This window comes from Cheilinus undulatus, linkage group 7, assembly GCF_018320785.1.
Source record: "Cheilinus undulatus linkage group 7, ASM1832078v1, whole genome shotgun sequence".
Lineage (NCBI taxonomy): Eukaryota > Metazoa > Chordata > Actinopteri > Labriformes > Labridae > Cheilinus > Cheilinus undulatus.
The window spans coordinates 6,577,884-6,595,637 of NC_054871.1; the positions used below are offsets into that span (position 1 = coordinate 6,577,884).

General features: G+C 39.2%; 1 protein-coding gene across 1 annotated transcript in view; it reads right to left on the reverse strand.

The window, feature by feature from the left end:
- The window catches only part of gmds (GDP-mannose 4,6-dehydratase), a 263,448-nt gene that overhangs the window by 243,906 nt on the left and 1,788 nt on the right, over window positions 1-17,754 (reverse strand). Inside the window, exon 2 of the mRNA XM_041791584.1 lies at window positions 248-292. Coding sequence (XP_041647518.1) covers window positions 248-292 — 45 coding nt within the window. The remainder of the gene's footprint in view (window positions 1-247; window positions 293-17,754) is intronic.

Genomic DNA, 17,754 nt, shown 5'->3' on the forward strand with positions numbered 1-17,754 from the left:
TCTTATCAGGGTCAACTGTGAGTTAGTAAGTGCACAATGTTGACCGTCATGTTACGTCCTGATCCCTGAGGAGCTCCGACACGCTGCTGAGGCTGGATGCAGCTTATCGAGGGAATGTCGCTCCCTGTGTGTCTGTGTTCATTGGCATTCGTGACCGTCTGCATTCGTTTCAGTGTATGTGTGAGTCTGAGCTGTAAAAGGACAGATTCCTGGTGCCGTAATGTTTGCAGAATGGGCTCTTTCTCACCTTGTAGCCTTTAGCGAGCAGGAACTCTGCCAGGTAGGAACCATCCTGTAAGGACAACAAAAGGAAAACTCAATAAACCTGCAAATGGAATTGCAAATGCATGAGTGTGCGGTTCAAACATATTACTTAGGGTCTATAGTGCTCATTTAATCACAGGAATACACCTAAATCATTATCAAACATTGACTACAAGTTTATGCAAGTTTAGATTATTCACTGCTCAACATTTGTGTCAGAGTCTTCTAAACGTGCTCTGCATTCATTTCATCCAGGTTTCTGCATGTTCTCTGGTAAGCTACAGTACAATTAACGTTGCAATACCACCAGAAATTGTGGTGACAGCATTGAGCTACGAAGCCAACATTTCAAGCCAAAAGAGAAGTGGAGGTCTAGGTGAGACTGCAACATGAGTTAGTTGGGGGTTTTTTTAAGTCCACCCAAGTGTATACGTTGCAATGTATGGAGCAAAATGGATAGATATTTTAGGAACAACACTGTCTCATTTGTTGACAGACTCTGGTGTGAGCAGAAAAGAGGGAGTAAAACCACCGTGATTGTCATATTAGGATTAAGCACCCAAGCTTAGTGACCGAGCCACATGAGTTTTTTTGACAGGAAGGAAGAGGAACTGAGGTCACCGGAAAAAGCAACTGAAGCACGTAAATAAGGCTCAACTCTCTCCTTTCGAGATGAAGGAGCAGCGGCTCAACTTCAAGATTTCTCCAGATGTTCAAGCTCTTCACCCTATCTCTAGGACTGAGCCCAGACACCCTCCTGAGGAATCTAATTTCAGTCGCTTGAACCTGCCATCTGATTCTTTTAGTCATTACCCAGAATACATGGCTATAGGTGAGGGCTGGAATGAAGATCGACTGGTAAATTGGGAGCTCCGCAATACTGCTGATGCTGCACCAATCTACCTTTCGATCTCGCGGTCCATTCTACCCTCACTCATGGACAAGACCCTGAGATACTTGAATTCCTTCACTTGGGGGAGGGTGAGGAGTCCAGCATTTTCCAGTAGAGAAACATCCTTGGACTTGGAGATGCTGACCCCTATACCTACAATTTCATACTAAGCTACAAACTCTTCCGGCGCATGCTGGAGGTCCCTGGCTGAGGAAGCAAACAGAACCATAACATCTGCAAAAAGCAGATATGAAATTCTGAGGTCACCCAACCAAAAACCCTCCTCCCACCCTGGCGGTGCCAAGCACTTTTTGTTTCCTTTCTGATAACAAGAACGTACAACTTTTGATTGACTAGCTTAAGTAGGACCAAAACATTTACACACAGTGAAAGCTGTTTACTGCTTTGTCAGATGATTATGTGGCAGCTTTTTGGTGGTGGAGTTTCTTTGCAGAAGTATCCTGTGTCCATTTCAAATTTTGGCTGTAGGCCCAAGTATAAGCCATTTTAAAAAGCTATTAATTGCATATTAAGATCTTCAGATGTATAATTTGACAAATTTTGACCAATTAAGAAACTTCTAAAAATCTGACTGTACATTAAATATTCATGTATGGCATGTGTTCAGATGGAAGGCCACCAATCCATCTCTTAAAACAGGAAAACAATTGCCATCCACGTTATTAATGCCAGAACTTCCTTTATATAATCCTCTCGGTGGATCTGGCCGGTAGACCACATTTTTGGAAGTGAACCTGTATATTGTTAACTTCTTGACACATTAATGGACCTGAGCGGGAAAAGGAAAACGGAGTGGATCCCGGGATCATTAGGTGTAATATCCACATGAATCAGGAGCTTTGGGCAGACACTAGGCCAATGTGTTAGTGTGTGCGTGCCCTGTCAATAAGGTCTTGTTCCCTTCACCCGTGTTACTCCTCGTCTTTTTTCCCCGCTCAGACTTTCCAACCGCACATTCTGGAACACTCTGGAACATTCCGAACTAGTCATGGCATTCATCCCTCAATATCCCCCCCTCACACATGTACGCACACACATCTACCCTCTCATGCCAGCTCCGTGCTTCCTCTCCAGGTCTGTGGGGTAACAGTGGAGGTGAAGGGCAGGGACTGGGGGGGGGCTTAGAGTTTGGAGACATGCATGAACCTGTGCTCAGGTGGGTCATGATGCATGATGGCCTAATTCAAAAGAGGGAGTGCAGTTAAGTCAACCAACAATTCTGTACTATCCTAAACACACAACTTATAAAATGAAAAGCTCACAAAGAGTCAGGACACAAAATCATTTTCAGATGCTTGGAATACAATAATTCAATTAATGGCCACTAGAGGGCATAAGAAAACAGGCTGACATACACCTGTGAAAAGTCCTAATAGTAACGGTCAGAAATTCCTGGTTCCTGATTAACAGAAAAGTCCCAGAGAATATTACCAAAGATTTCTGTGAAAATTCACAGAAAATGTTTACTATAAAAAGTTTACAGGGAAGATTCCTCATAGATTTTAGGTAAATTCACAATGAAAAATCCTGAATAAATCAGAAAAAAAATCGCCAAGCACTTTTTTTGTTTTCTTTCTGCCATCAAAAACTTAAAACTATTTATTTTTTTTTTATTGGGTTTTATCTCACAGATTTTTACCTATTTTAGTTTCTAATCTTATTTTGTTTCATCTTAATCTTTTCTCACCTTTACTCCCTGTCAACCTCATTTTATTTCCTTGCCCCTTGACTGTTCTGAATCATTGCTGTCTTCCTCTCTTTATTGCTTCCCTTTAGTTTACCTCTGCTATAATATTTATCAATTTTACTGCTTTTACAGTTTTAGAGCTTGATTTATCTTGCTTTACAATTTGTTTTTGCCCCCTATATATAATTTACTGCCTTTTTTTGGTTTATCTCTTGTTAAGATTTACTCCTCTTTGTTTCTTTTTGAATTTCTCACGTTTTTAATTTCGGTCCTCTCAGTCTCAGCCCGTGTAGTTGGGTTGCTGCATTGCGTGGGTTCCTATTGCTTTTATGATACATGATGTCAGTGTCTTGCCTGTATCCTGATATTGATGTCTTGGTGCAGTATATATGTAGTACTCTGATTGATGTCCTGTGATGTCTTAGCTTGCATGCCATCACATGACGTCTAGGTTTTGATGTACAGTACTGTGCAGAAGTTTTAGGCATGTTTGGGCCGAAATCTGAGGCTGAAGTAAGTCGTGTAATGGCGAGTACGCCCACCTGAGGGCCCCAAGTAGGATTGACACAACCCAGGTCATGCTCTGGATGTCTTTGTACATTACCAAGGGCATGTGAAAATAAACTGATGAAAACAAAACAAAAACCACAGCTTTAGGGCAGAGTTATGGGTAGATGTGGTGCTTAAACATAACCTAGGGTACTGTTAGGCAGTTAGGAGAGTTGCCACAACCCCCTGGTTGTCGTTTGTATGTTCTAAGCACCTGAAAACTGTTGGTGGTTGCTGGGCATATCACCAGGGATGCAAGGGCCCGGAAAAAAAGAAATGCTGTTAAGCTCGACCTTTGCTGCTGAGCGGCACACGTACATGTCAAATGTGTCGACACTGACTCTGGCCGCCCTGTCTCCTCTCTTCAGCCGGGGGTTGTGGAACATCAGGACCTGTGAAGAACCGTTAGCACTCCACATGCCTAAAACTTCTGTATGTTGATGCTGATGAATTATTATCTGGACCATATTTTTGGTTAGATTCTTTAAGTGTTTGGATTCTGCTGATGTTGTTCGCATTTCTGGGTTTGCTGCTTGGTTCTTCTGCCAATGTCAAAGCACTTTGTAAACCCACATTTTAAAAGTGCTATAAAAATGAAGTAATCATTATTAAAAGTTATTATTAAATATCTTATATTTTATAATACCCCAGAAAGAGCAGTTTGGAAGCCTACAGACAAATTCTAATGAGACAAAAATCTGGATCTCTAAATAGAACTGGAACTCCCATCACTCCCAGCGAAGGCTTTTGTTTCCTGACATATTACAGCAGATCACATCAGCTGACAGGCAGTCTTTGATACCTGCCAGTGAATGCCATGTCTCTGTGAAGATTTTTGGAGACTATGGTCGGGGGACTCCAAACTGTCTAGTGGGGTCCTGGGGCACGCTCCCCTGAGAGAAAAATGCCAACCTTTTTAAGTCAAATGCACCAATCCTGGTGCACTTTGAGAGCAAAATTAAAAGACTTATCTACGAAAATGTTGTCCTCTTTAAACAATTTTAGTAGTAATTAGATCAGAGATAGACTAGTTATAATTTGATTCCAATTTTCATTTTTTTCCCAGTCTGACCCGAGGATAAATAAAATTAATATAATTCAGATTTACTTTCTTTGCAAAACCTTTAACTGATATGAAATTTTTTTTTTTTTTACATTGTCTTTAATGGATTTTTATCTTTATGTTCATAATAAAACACTGACAGTCTATCAATGTTTTTACTTTGAAAAATCTGCAGCAGGTCACATGACCATCTCTGAGTGTAACTTAAGCTTTGTTGGGGTGTCACTGGGATGCATTATGAAACGAATGTTGATGAGGCATATTAAATTATGGAGATAAAAAAACAGACCATCCCATAGCGCCATGGTCTAGGTCAGTGATGAGAATCACTGACACAGCCAATCTAATCTAGATAAAGGCATCACCACCTCTGTATGCAGTCTGAACTATTCAATCGTTTTCAGCAAGAACTGAGGTCCCTCCACACCAAGAACGGAGGTTGAAACCCAGTTCTGTATTTTTCAAAACCTGAACATCAAAAATGGTTTTAGCTTATCAGTAATGCTATCAAGTTATTTTATCATGTCCTTTAGACAGTATGCTACCATAATGAGTTACCTTTAACTGCTGTCAGGAAATAGCATGCATGATAAAACTGGCTTCAGCTGCTGCAGGACAGTTCGTCTCATCTGCTCTGACTGGCTGTGAGAAGCTCTCATCCCCAACGTCATCACTAAACCTGCTCGATTAACTGTTAACTATCCTGACTTTTACCCGCTGTATTCTCTCATCACCTGAGAGCTGGTTGGAGAAAAATCCTGATGAAGTCGTGGTGAAAAATTCAGCCACAAACAGCTCACCCAAAAAATATCTGAACAGTTTCAGGAGTTGGTGCACATGTGAAAAGGCTGTGGAATATAATAGCAAATATCTTTTTAGTCTTTTAAGAAATTATATTGAATTGTTCACTTCCTTCATTGTTTAGCTCTTGACAGCAGATTGATTAAAAGCACTTTTAAAGTAAATGTTGCACTTGTTATGAACTATAAATTATTCCTTGGCGCGATTCTAAATGTTTGCATAAGATCATTTTCAGCTCTAGCAGGTTGAGCATGCAGGCTGTGCGGTCACTTGGCACTGATGCTCAACCTGTTTCTGCTTCACGGGGGGGGGGGGCCACTGGCAGCCCCCTCGCCCGTCCCCACAGCGTTCAAAGCTGCAGGCCGGCCAGTGTCATGTTTTCCTGCCCCGGTGCCAGGGTCAAAGTGTTCCACGCCAGACCAATATGGAAAACAAGCCTGAAGAGCAGCAGCTCTGTTTGAAAACAAGAGGCTCCTTTGAGGCCGTATTAGCCCATAAACCCTGGCCTCACCTCGCTGTTTCCTGTTATGGGGAGTCAGGCGCTCAGTGGGAGCGAGGGTGGGCACGCGCACAAACGCACTCACAACGACATGATCACCTGCCAGGTCAGTGCAACACCACCAACTCCTCAAAGACACATTTGGCCTTCTGACAACATTAGTGTTGTAATAATAACAGTATTTTAAACTCTGGCATGATAGTAAAATCAGGCAATGCAGATACCAGTTTCTATTCCACAGAAACAAAAACAAAAGTCCAGGGCACCAAATATGAGGTCATTCATTCATTACAGGCAAATTCCTCCACATGTTGCCCTTGAGCTTAGACCAGCCCAACAATACACGTTCTCTCCAAGCCTGGCCCATCCAGGAACTCTATTTATGAACCCAAACCCAATTTAAACCTGACATTTCCTTTACAAGTTGGATTTTAGAATTATAGGTCAGCTCTGAGTTGTTTTAATGATGGATCTGTTCAGGATCAGATCGTCATGACCATGAACACAGAAGCATATATTAAAGATGTGGCCTATTTATTGTTTCTGATAGTTTTTAGAGCAGTGAGGATGAGGAGCAGATGCATAGACATCACTGTGCTCTGAATATGCTGAGCTTTTTAAGAGATCAGTCTGTTAACAGAGACTACAGTCTGCACAGCTCTTACTCAGGGGCTGTTATCTTCATATCCCCCACATACCATGCCCAAGAACACAGAAGTTGTCCCACAGACCACCTCTTGAAGCAATTATTTTCAGAAATCCACTCCTGGAATGCATTTGTGAATTTAAATACATCTTCAATCTTATCAATTTGACTGTATTTCTGTTCATAAAGAATCCATTCACCAGGTCTATATTCTACATAACAAAGAGGTCAGGAAAACAAATAAGGTTAAGACAAAAAGTAAATAAATGAGTGTTTGGTAGATTATTTCATTGTTGTAACAATGCTTCTTGGCCATAAAATCGGATACTGCTGGAAAGCCTGTTTATTTCCTTTTAAATGGTGCCACATTAGTAAAGAACATGCATTTGTGGGATGAGCAGCAGAGCTTAGTAGGTGGGTTGCACCCATGAAAAATTTGCCAATTTTCCTCTGCCAGTGCAATCAGCTTATTTTGCTGTTGCTACTGACTCTTATTTTGAGCATCCGGCACCCTGAGGCGCTGACAATCTGGTGCCTGACTGGTACCTGTTGTGTTCAGCAGTGAGTCCAGATACTGCCCAGGGTCAGAGTCATAGGGTCAGAGTCTGGAAAGGGCGCAGAGAAGGCTATGCTGATAGCTGAACTGATAGAATAACATCTTTTGGTGGAGGCAGTGTGATGGTGTGGGGCGCCATCTCCCTCAATGGAAAAACAAGGCTCGTCATCATTGGAAGCGATCTCAATTAGGGCTGAACGATTTGGATAAGTAATATAATTGCGACCCCCCCCCAATATTGTAATTGCAAATTGATATGCAATTATTCCCTAAGTTCCTCATCTTATCCTTTTTACCAACAAACACAGGCAATAAATAATTTTACACAATATTAAACTAAAAAAGGGCTGAACAATTTGTAAATCTGTACATTTTTAAACAATTTTTAAAAAGTAATATCTAATTCAGATGATTTTGACTTGTATTGCAAATTGGATATGAACTGTTGTATTGAAGATTGTCATGCTCATATTTAGAAAAAAGTACATTAACTAAAGAAGGCAGGGTTTTCTGTGGACTATTCTTAAAAATTGGCACTTGAATGATAGCATGATATGTAATGTATAACAATTCTGATGCAGAAAGAAGTTCTAAACTGGTATTTTAACACAAATTTCAGGTTTAAGAAATATTGCACAAATATTGCACAATCTAATTTTTGATAAATTGCCCAGCCCTACTCTCAATGCAGAGAGATATCAAGGTGAGATTCTGCAACCAGTGGCAATCCCATATCTCCCCAGTCTGGGGCTGAACTCTATCCTCCAAGATGACTTAGCTGGCCCCCACAGAGCGGGGTTTATCAGAGACTGCCTCCACATTTTGGAGCAGAGAGGATGGAATGGCCTGCCAGCAGTTCTGACCTCAACCCCACTGACCATTTCTTGGTTCAGCTTGGGCGTGCTGTTTGTGCCAGAGTGACCAACACAACCACGTCGGCTGACTTGCGACAAATCCTGATAGAAGAATGGGATGCCATCCCACAGCAGTGTGTGACCAGGCTGGTGACCAGCATGAGGAGGAGGTGCCAGGCTGTTGCGGCTGTGTCTGGTTCTTCCACACGCTACTGAGGCTCCTGTTTGTCACATGAATATATCATTTAATTGCAAATGTCTTGTTTCTTCAGACTTCAATCATCAAATACACCAAACAAGAGTCATTGGCAGCTTTTTGGCATTTTTCGTGAACACAACCCACATACTCAGCTCTGCTACTCATCCCACAAATGCATGTTCCTTACAAATGTGGCATCATTTAAAAGGGAAATAAACAGGGTTTCCACTGGTATATGACTTATTGCCAAGAAGCATTGTTACAACAAATAAATAATCTACCAAAAACAAATTTCCTTGATTTCTGTGATAAGTTTATTACAATGGGAAACTTGGACTGAATCTAAATAATATTTCAACAAAGTAAATTACCACAAAATGTTAAAATAATCTGAAGGGAAAAGACTGAAGCTGGTGCTGATGTTGCTCTAAATCGATCCATGTGTCTGAAAAATGTGAAAAATGTTCGCTCCTCCACCCCCGAGTGTGAACATTACATCCAATCAACATTCCCATCATCACATCATCATCATCATCATCATCATCATCATCATCGGCTGGTTTCATGAACATGCATCACAATCAGAAGGTGGCATGGGTGTATGCATGTTTTTCATAATAAAACGATCAAGTTTTCACTCTTTTCACTCTGAAACATTTATCACACTGATGTGTGCATGATTACATCAGTCTGTTGTATGCAATCTTTTATGTAACAGTGCAATTTAGCTTCACAGTTTCGTACAAGTTCAAGATATCTAAACATGTTTGTGTATAAAACTTCATTTAATTGCATATTTTAAGCAGGCATACAAGAACTTTGCAAGGATATGATCCCAAACCATGAACTTTTCTGCAATCATCCAGCATCTGTCAACTATTATCTGCATGTAGCATCTGCTATAAACTGATAAAAGTAAAAATCTTATGGTATCTTCTAAGAACTTAAGCCTTTAAAGTTACACAAGATATTAAGACAAAACATGAGGACAGAAAAACATCAAATACCTACAGTGAAAAGCTACATTTCAGTCAAAAGAAGCCAGGGGAGCAAAGAAATTAACCCTCCAGCACTGTGGGTTCAGTGCCCCCTGCTGGCGTCACAGTGAATAATTGGAGCCGTGGATACATCAGTATGGATAAGAACACCTGCTGATCATCATGAAGCAAAAGTATCAAATTAAAGTGGGGCTTAGTCTCTGTACACAAACACAAACTTGATGCATTGATGCAAACTCAGAGTTCATGGTCATGCTTGTATTCACATTCTGTAAAAGCTTCAGATGAACCACTATGATATGCTTACATTACACCACAAGGAGAAGCTGCCAAGCACGCTACTGGTCTGCAGCGAGGTCTGATACGGTTTAATGAGGCTGGAATCACAGAGCTATGATGCTCACAAGCAAGAGCATGCACAGATGCAGTCACATTAAAAACACACGCAGTTGGAACCAGGAAGATCTGTGCCGAGGAAGAGTAAACAACTTCATGACGAAGTATGATATTAAAATAAATGACATTCTCTAGTGTCTACAAGAGAGACATGTCTCCAAGACAAAGAGCGTAAAGTCAATATGTACACAGACGTTCTCTGGAAATAACTCATGCTGAACATAAAATATTTCAGCTATTCTTTCATAGATTAGGCCAGGAAAGCACTTAGAGCAGCCTTCTTCAAGAGGTAAGTCATATTTATTCACCTTAGCAACATTGCCAAACATTTGAGAAACTTTTAGCTCCTATCATTTAACTGGACAGGATTAGCTGCCATTCCCAGGAAGGGTGAGGACCTTTGTAGAGCACTCCTTTATTTCAAATAGACAAGACCAGTCTCTGATGAGTCAAGATACTTAGTCTTAGTTTTAAAATCTGGCTTGACACCACTATTTCTGAAGCTCTTGAAAATGCTGTAAAAATGTTTAACTCTTACATATATCCCTCCCATAATGTATTTACTATTAACCTCATTTTTGCCAGTAATAAATTATGGGGAAAAAAACTAGCACTGGTGAGAAATGATTTTGAGATTTAAAAAGTCAAAATGATTAGTTACAAAGCTCACAATCTGACCTTTTGAACTTATGAGTTCAGAAGGTCAAAACACAAAATTAGATGTTAAAATAATGCTTTTAAAAGGCATTTATATAAAAAAGAAGACACAATCATATTTTTAAAGGCAAAAATATGACTTAAATTTAAAACAGTGCACCGAAAAGATCAAAATATGAGCTAAAGGTCAAAATAATAAATTTAATAGGTCAAACAATAGGTAAAAAGTCAATATTATAAATTAGAAAAGGTCAAACTATGAGTTAAAAAGTGAAAATAATGAATTCACAAAGTCCAAATATGAGACAAAAACTCAAAATAAAAAATAGAAAACAGTCAAATACGAGATAAAAAGTCAAAATGATAGATGTAAAAGGTTGAAATATGAAATAAAAGTCCAAAAATAGATTTAAGTCATAATTGTGCAACGCAAAATTAAAAATATGAAATGAAAACACAAATTAATTTCTTTTCCCACATTCCTTTTTCCTAATTATTTTTATTCTTAATTTTTCACATTTTTATGACTTAAAAATATTAAATATCATCAAGGTTAAGTTTACATTTTTTTTTTCCAAGGAAGTCTGCAGACCGTATATTTTAGGGCCGGTCATAATAAGAAAAGGAAGTGATCTTGCAGGCCAGGCGTAACTGTACCATGGGCCAGATTTGGCCCCTGGGCCTTGAGTTTGACACACGTCCTCTAAGGTCTGTTTTCTCTCTGATGTCTCTAAAATTTCTAGAAATGTGAAACATCTATTATTATATAAATGACTGCTGATATTGCTATTGAGAACAGAATTACACACATATATACTGAATCATCTGACACACCATACTTCAATTCACTACCCAGACTCCATTCCTTGGGTACATAAACCATTCATGTGTTAAATAAATTAATCTGGTCTTTGACCACAAACTGCAGCTGAACTCAGATCTTTTCCTGTCCAACTAAAGGTTACAGGACTTTTCTAAGAGAAGAGCTGATGGTCATTATGAGTGACAGAGGAGATGTGTGCTCTGATTCTGAGCTTTATGATTATTATCACTGGCCCTCACTCAGATTTGATTCCTGTGCAGCTAACACTGGAGTCAGTGGACAGAGGCAGAAAAGAAAAAAAGTGAAACACCAACTAAGAATTAAGAAAGAAAGAAAGAGGCTGAGCATCACAGCTCCAGAGATCGTTTCACAGCTCAGCATTGTTTTCCAAACAAAGTTTGAACCTCAAAGCCAAAATAAAGTTTTACAGTCGTAGTGTCAAGGCTGAACCCGTCCTCTTCATAACCCCAGATCGTAAAAAACGGCACCATCAGCCTCTGCAGCGCTGCCTTGGCACTCAGGTGGTCTCCCATAACTCACACCCTCTCATCCTGATGCTTCACACTGAGACAGCGGTCAGAGATATTCAGCCTGAGCAGCATGCTGCCCGTTAATTTATGAACAGCAGTTATCCAGGCGATTTACAGCATCGCTGTGACCCTGCAGACCTGTGAGTGACTTCTGAGATGGTCTATCCAGATGCCTGCCTGCCTCCTGTATGGACCGTCTGACAGCGCTCGACAGGATCGACATGACAGCTGAATAAAAATGAATTAATGTTGTTATTCCTCCTTTTCTGTTAAAGAGGGCGAGGGGAGAAAGAACTGTTGAGAAAAGGAATGTGACAGGATGAAAATTACTTTCCAAGACTTTGGATTCTTGTCTTTCCAGGGTTGCACTCTGGGAGTGGTCGACTGACAAAAGTAACGTGATATCATAAAATACTCTATGGGTTTCAGTGTAATCTATGTAGTTAAATAGCCTTTAATGGAAATGAAATCCCTTGATGCAATAATCCTATGATCACATTACAGGATAAACACACTTATTTCCCCATGTAAACACAGACTCAGTGACTGACATGTTGACAGGCACATGTTGCTGCCACTTTCTGATGTATCAAGCTTTGAGTACTTTCTCCTAAGGCTGAGCTTTGAGACTGATTCACTGCATCTAAAGGTCCATCACTTCATTCATTATCCACACTGCCTATACCATAGAGTGACACGAGCTGGAGCTGATCCCTGCTGTCATTGCCCTTGGGCAAGAGGTGAAGTGCACCCCATTCAACCTGTCCAAGATTGAGCTTATTGTCATCAAAGCCAGCCCAACCATACAACCACAAGACAATATTCACCCTGGAACAAATACACTCACTGAGTCTGCAGCATCATGATTGATGGCCATCTAACCTTCATGTGGCCTAGATAGCTTGGTTTCCAACCAAGCCTCTCTAACAGGGGTGTCCAAACTATGGGCCAGGGGCCAAATGTGGCCCTTGGTCCATTTTTAATTGACTGACAGCAAATTCTATAACATAAGTGAAAAATGGCCCACATTTGAACATAAAGCTTGTGCTTGACTGTAGTGTATATTTTTTTTTTTTATTGGATGACGAAACCTACAACAACAGAAAACATAGTTTGTGATGAGTATGTATAGATTAATTTGGATTAGTGTATATTTTAGTTCCAGCACTAAGCAGTGCTACTGTGCTAATTCTGCAAACAAACATTTTGACAGCACAATTTACTGATGTGATTTTTTTCAGGACATTAACTAAGAAAACACTGAAATTCTCTGGTACATGGAGCATCATTCTCATTCTGAGAATGGGCTGATCCAGTGATAGCCAGGGCCAAACAGGGCTGATAGGCCTTCTTAAAATCCTTAAAAATGATTGGCTTGCTGTGTTGTTAGCCATTAATTATACATTTAAGCATATCCAATCATTAAGAACATCTTTACCTAAATTGGACTGGATTTTCTGACTTCAGCATCTTAAAGGTGAGGCCCCACTAGCAAGGGATTTTGCGCCCCCAGAGAGAATATTACACAGGGCCCCCTTAACAGGCTAGACGAGCTGCAAATCATCGTCGTTGCATCATTTTTACAAATATCTATGCATTTCAATGTATGTTTGATCCATAATTTCCAAACTTATGAGCTATATTTTTATTATGATTAAATTAAAATTTGTGATTTTTCTTTCAGCACTGGACTACACAAGTCAGACACTTTAAAGGGAGGAGCAGGGCCCCCCCAATATTTCATTTTACTCTATTCGATACAAATTACAGTCTGTTAACTGATTTATTCAATCGCTTTTGATTCAATAATGACACTTATTACTAAAAATAAATAAATAAAAACACACTTTTCATTGCAGGCTTCTCAAGGGCCCCTCCTTACTGTGGGCCCGGGTAATCAGTACCCTTCTCCCCCCCTTTCTATACCCATGGGCCCCACCATCTTTCTAACTTTCAGTATGGCCCTCAGTGCAATACGTCTGGACACCCCTGCTCTATAACATCAAGACGATCAGACCCTACCTGACAGAGCATCGACACAGCTTCTGGTGACACTCTTGTAACACTGACTATTGCAACTCATTACCGGCAGGCCTCCCTGCATGCACATTTGGACCTCTGCAGATGATCCAGATTGCAGCAGCAGGTCTGGTCTTCAACCAGTCCAAGACAGTACACAACCCACTGTTCATCTCTCTGCACTGACATCCAGCTGAAGCTTGCATCAAATTCAGAACTCTAATCATTGCTCACATAGCAGGAACCAAAATTGCTCCTGTTTACCTGAAATCTCTCATCCAGGTCTACACTCATTTTATCATGAATCTCTAATAATTCTGTTGAATAGACTTAATGGCATCCTTGCTTTGCAGGTCTGACTTTCTCGTGTCAAAGTAAATTATAGGTCCTTACCCTGTTCTATTTTTACTATGATGACGCAATTCTCTAACGTTCAAACAGAAAAATGTACTACAAAGACAAAAGAGTGTCATGGAGCGATCATCTCCAACCTCATCATCACTCCAGCAGTGTCGCCTTACCACTGATTTATCTTCTTTTCACTCGGAGCAGAAATACCAGTAGGTCCGGTTCAGAGCCTCCCTCTGCTCTTGGTCGAAACGTATTGTTCAGATTGCTACCGGTGCTCACATACGTTTCACCGACCTGAATGTAGAACTATTTATGTCACAGTGGAGTCGAACTGGTGTCACAGAGCCTCTAATTAACCACGTGGCGCCTTGACTATTCAAAGAGAAACAGATTTGTACCCTACAAAACTAATACATATAAAAGAGAATAATTATTGTAAAAAGGTGAAATAATAATTGTTGGTATTGCAGATTGGTTTGACCTGCTTTCTCTTGTGGTCATTAAAAACAAATGTGAAAAGTTTATTTTATGTGGCAGAAAGTCAAAGAGAAAACCTGACCTCTCAGCTTATTTACTCTGTTTTATTTGTAGTTTTTAAATGACATAAAAGTATATGTATTTTATCTTTGTGATCTATAATAAGTCTCTTAATCAGGCTTCACTCCGATAGTTAATGGACTTGGACTTGAATCGTACTCTTCTGAATACATAAAGTGCTTCTCTTGCAGCATGTCACTCGGAGTCGGTAGTATCCAAAATGTCATACTTTTACACTCCCTGTATTTTTCCTCCACACATTTTTCACTATACTAACGCAGGCCGTACAAAGCATTAGATTAGGTTAGGTGAGGTTACAAAACTGAATCTCACCTAAGGTATGAAGGTTGCTCGTACCAGCACTGTGAGGGAGGATTCAGCCCTGAAAACCTGCTTGTCTGGCTGTTAGCAGTTGTTCAGCTGGTACAGGGGGAATTGAAACAGTCATCTGCTTTTTAAAGAGCTACAAAATACACTGCAGCAACCTGCTGACAGACACAGAGCTCTGTACAGTATAAAAAAAACAAGACCTTTGTTTATAGAGATTAGACTGTAATGTTAAAATGAACTACAACATGAGGTGGTTTAATGACATTTTTGCTGATATCTGGTATGTTAATCATTTCATAATCATTTATTTCAATTTTTTTATTATACCTATTAAAACTTCAGTCCTTCAAATACTTAAAAGTTTAAAAGCCAACATATATTTACAGCCTACAGGCCAATACTTACAGCCTATATAGGCCGATATTTACAGCCTATATAGGCCAATATTTACAGTCTATGTAGGCCAACATTTACAGCATATACAGGCCAATTTTTAAAGCCTAAATAGGCCAATACTAACAGCCTATATAGGCCAAAATTGACTGCCTATGTAGGCCAATAGTTACAGCCTATATAGACGAAAATTGACTGCCTATATAGGCCAATATTTAAAGCCTATGTAGGCCATTATTTACAGCCTATGTGGGCTAATATTTACAGCCTATATAGGCCGATATTTACAGCCTATATAGGCCAATAGTTACAGCCTATATAGGCCAAAATTGGCTGCATATAGGCCAATATTTAAAGCCTAAATAGGCCAATACTAACAGCCTATATAGGCCAAAATTGACTGCCTATGTAGGCCAATAGTTACAGCCTATATAGACGAAAATTGACTGCCTATATAGGCCAATATTTAAAGCCTATATAGGCCAATAGTTACAGCCTATGTAGGCCAAAATTGACTGCCTATATAGGCCAATATTTAAAGCCTAAATAGGCCAATACTAACAGCCTATATAGGCCAAAATTTACAGACTATACAGGCCAATACTTAAAGCCAATATAGGTCAATATTCACAGCCTATGTAGGCCAAAATTTCAAGATGATACAGGCCAATATTTATAGCCAAAATAGGACAATATTTACAGCCATAGGTCAATATTCACAGCCTATACAAGCCAATATTTACAGTAGGGGTGAGTATTGGCTAGAACCTCACGATACGATACGCATCACGATACGATAGTATCACGATATATCAGGATATCATGATATTGTGATATATTGCGATATTCTACAGTTAACTAAGAAAAATATGGAGATGATGTATATGTTAATCACACAATACGTTGGTGGTGTTCCCGCTATATTTCACAGCAGCAAGACAGAGCTTGCAAACGGCATTTCCTTTCTCTAACTCGCTGTTTGTGCTCCCCATTTTAACTTTGAAGCCTAAATGCTTCCAAATGTCTGCTTTGAATTGTGCAGGTGTTGTTATTTTGTAAGCCATGTGGAGGTGTGGAAGTCGTATTTTACTAACGACTCGGCTAAAATATGAGTTTTTACTTTTTACAAAAAAATCGATATTAAGAGTTGAAGTATCAATATTGTATCGGATATCAAAGTATCGCAATATATTGCCGTATTGATATTTTTTCAAAGCTCTAATTTACAGTGTGCATAAGATATAGTTAAAGCCTATACTGTCCAATATTTATAGCCAATATAGGCCAATATTTACAGCAAATATAGGCCAATATTTACAGCCTACACCTGCCAATGTTTACAGCCTACACAGGCCAATATTAAAGCCTATACAGGCCGATATTTACAGCCTATGTAGGCCAATATTTACTGCCATTATAGGACAATATTTAAGGCCAATATAGACAATATTTACAGCCTATACAGGCCAATTTTTTCGGTCAAAACAGGCCATTATTTACAACCAACATAGGCCAATTTTTACAGCCAATAAATACAAATGTTGACAGCCAACATAGGCCAATTTAGGTTAATATTTGCCAATATCAGGGGTGAAAGTAACTAATAATGTACTCAAATAATTGTAAATGAGTAGCTTTTTGTGTACTTGTACTTCTTTGAGTACTTTTTAAAATCACTACTTCTACTTAAATATATTTTGAATAACTAAGCATCAAGTACTGAGTTAAAATACAAACAGTAAAGGCCACAACAAGGACATCCGAGCTTTCTGCCAACAACATGAAAATGACCAGTTGTTTGGCTTTCACAACACATGATGATAAGTACATGCATATAGCAAGAGAATGATTTTATTTTTCTTCCTAAAATAACTGTTACATTGTACATTAGGTTAGGTTACACCCTTTAATAAACAACCTGGTTATTTTCTTGTTGTTACTGCACATTAAGTCCACATTTACTGCTAACATAGACAGATACTTTAAGCCAATATTTACAACCAGTATAAGCTGGTATAAACAGCCAAAAAAAGGTCTACATTTACTGCAAACACAGACGGATACTTTAAGCCAATATTTGCAACCAGTATAGGCTGGTATTAACAGCCAACATAGGTCCACATTTACTGCTAACATAGATACTTTAAGCCAAAATTTACAACCAGTATAGGCTGGTATTAACAGCCAACAAAGGTCCACATTTACTGCTGACATAGAAAGATACAAGCCAATATTTACAACCAGTATAAGCTGGTACACTTTAAACCCGAATTAGTTGACATTACTAATAAGCACGAGTAAACCGATTGCCTTACACCACTTTAGTTTTTACATAAGCTAAAACTAAAGAAGTTAAGTTGTATTAACATAGAACCTTAATTTTATGCAGTAGGCATATTAAGTGTATATTAGCAGTCTTTACTAAAAATCATTAGTTCACATAAATGAAGTCTAAGTTGTATGAAATTACAATGCTAAGTTTAACTTACATAAAAATATATTGTGGCGATCCAGGAAGCAGTCACCTGGAGCAAGGACTTCTGGGAGTGCTTTGTGTGTAAGAATTTGTTCTTCTACTGTTTTTATAATGTTCATGTTCACTGCAATTAGTTTATTAATTTGTGTTTTTAGTGAGAAGTGTTTTTTGAAGTGTGAAACCATGAGTGAGGGGGTCAATGTTGTAGACCAC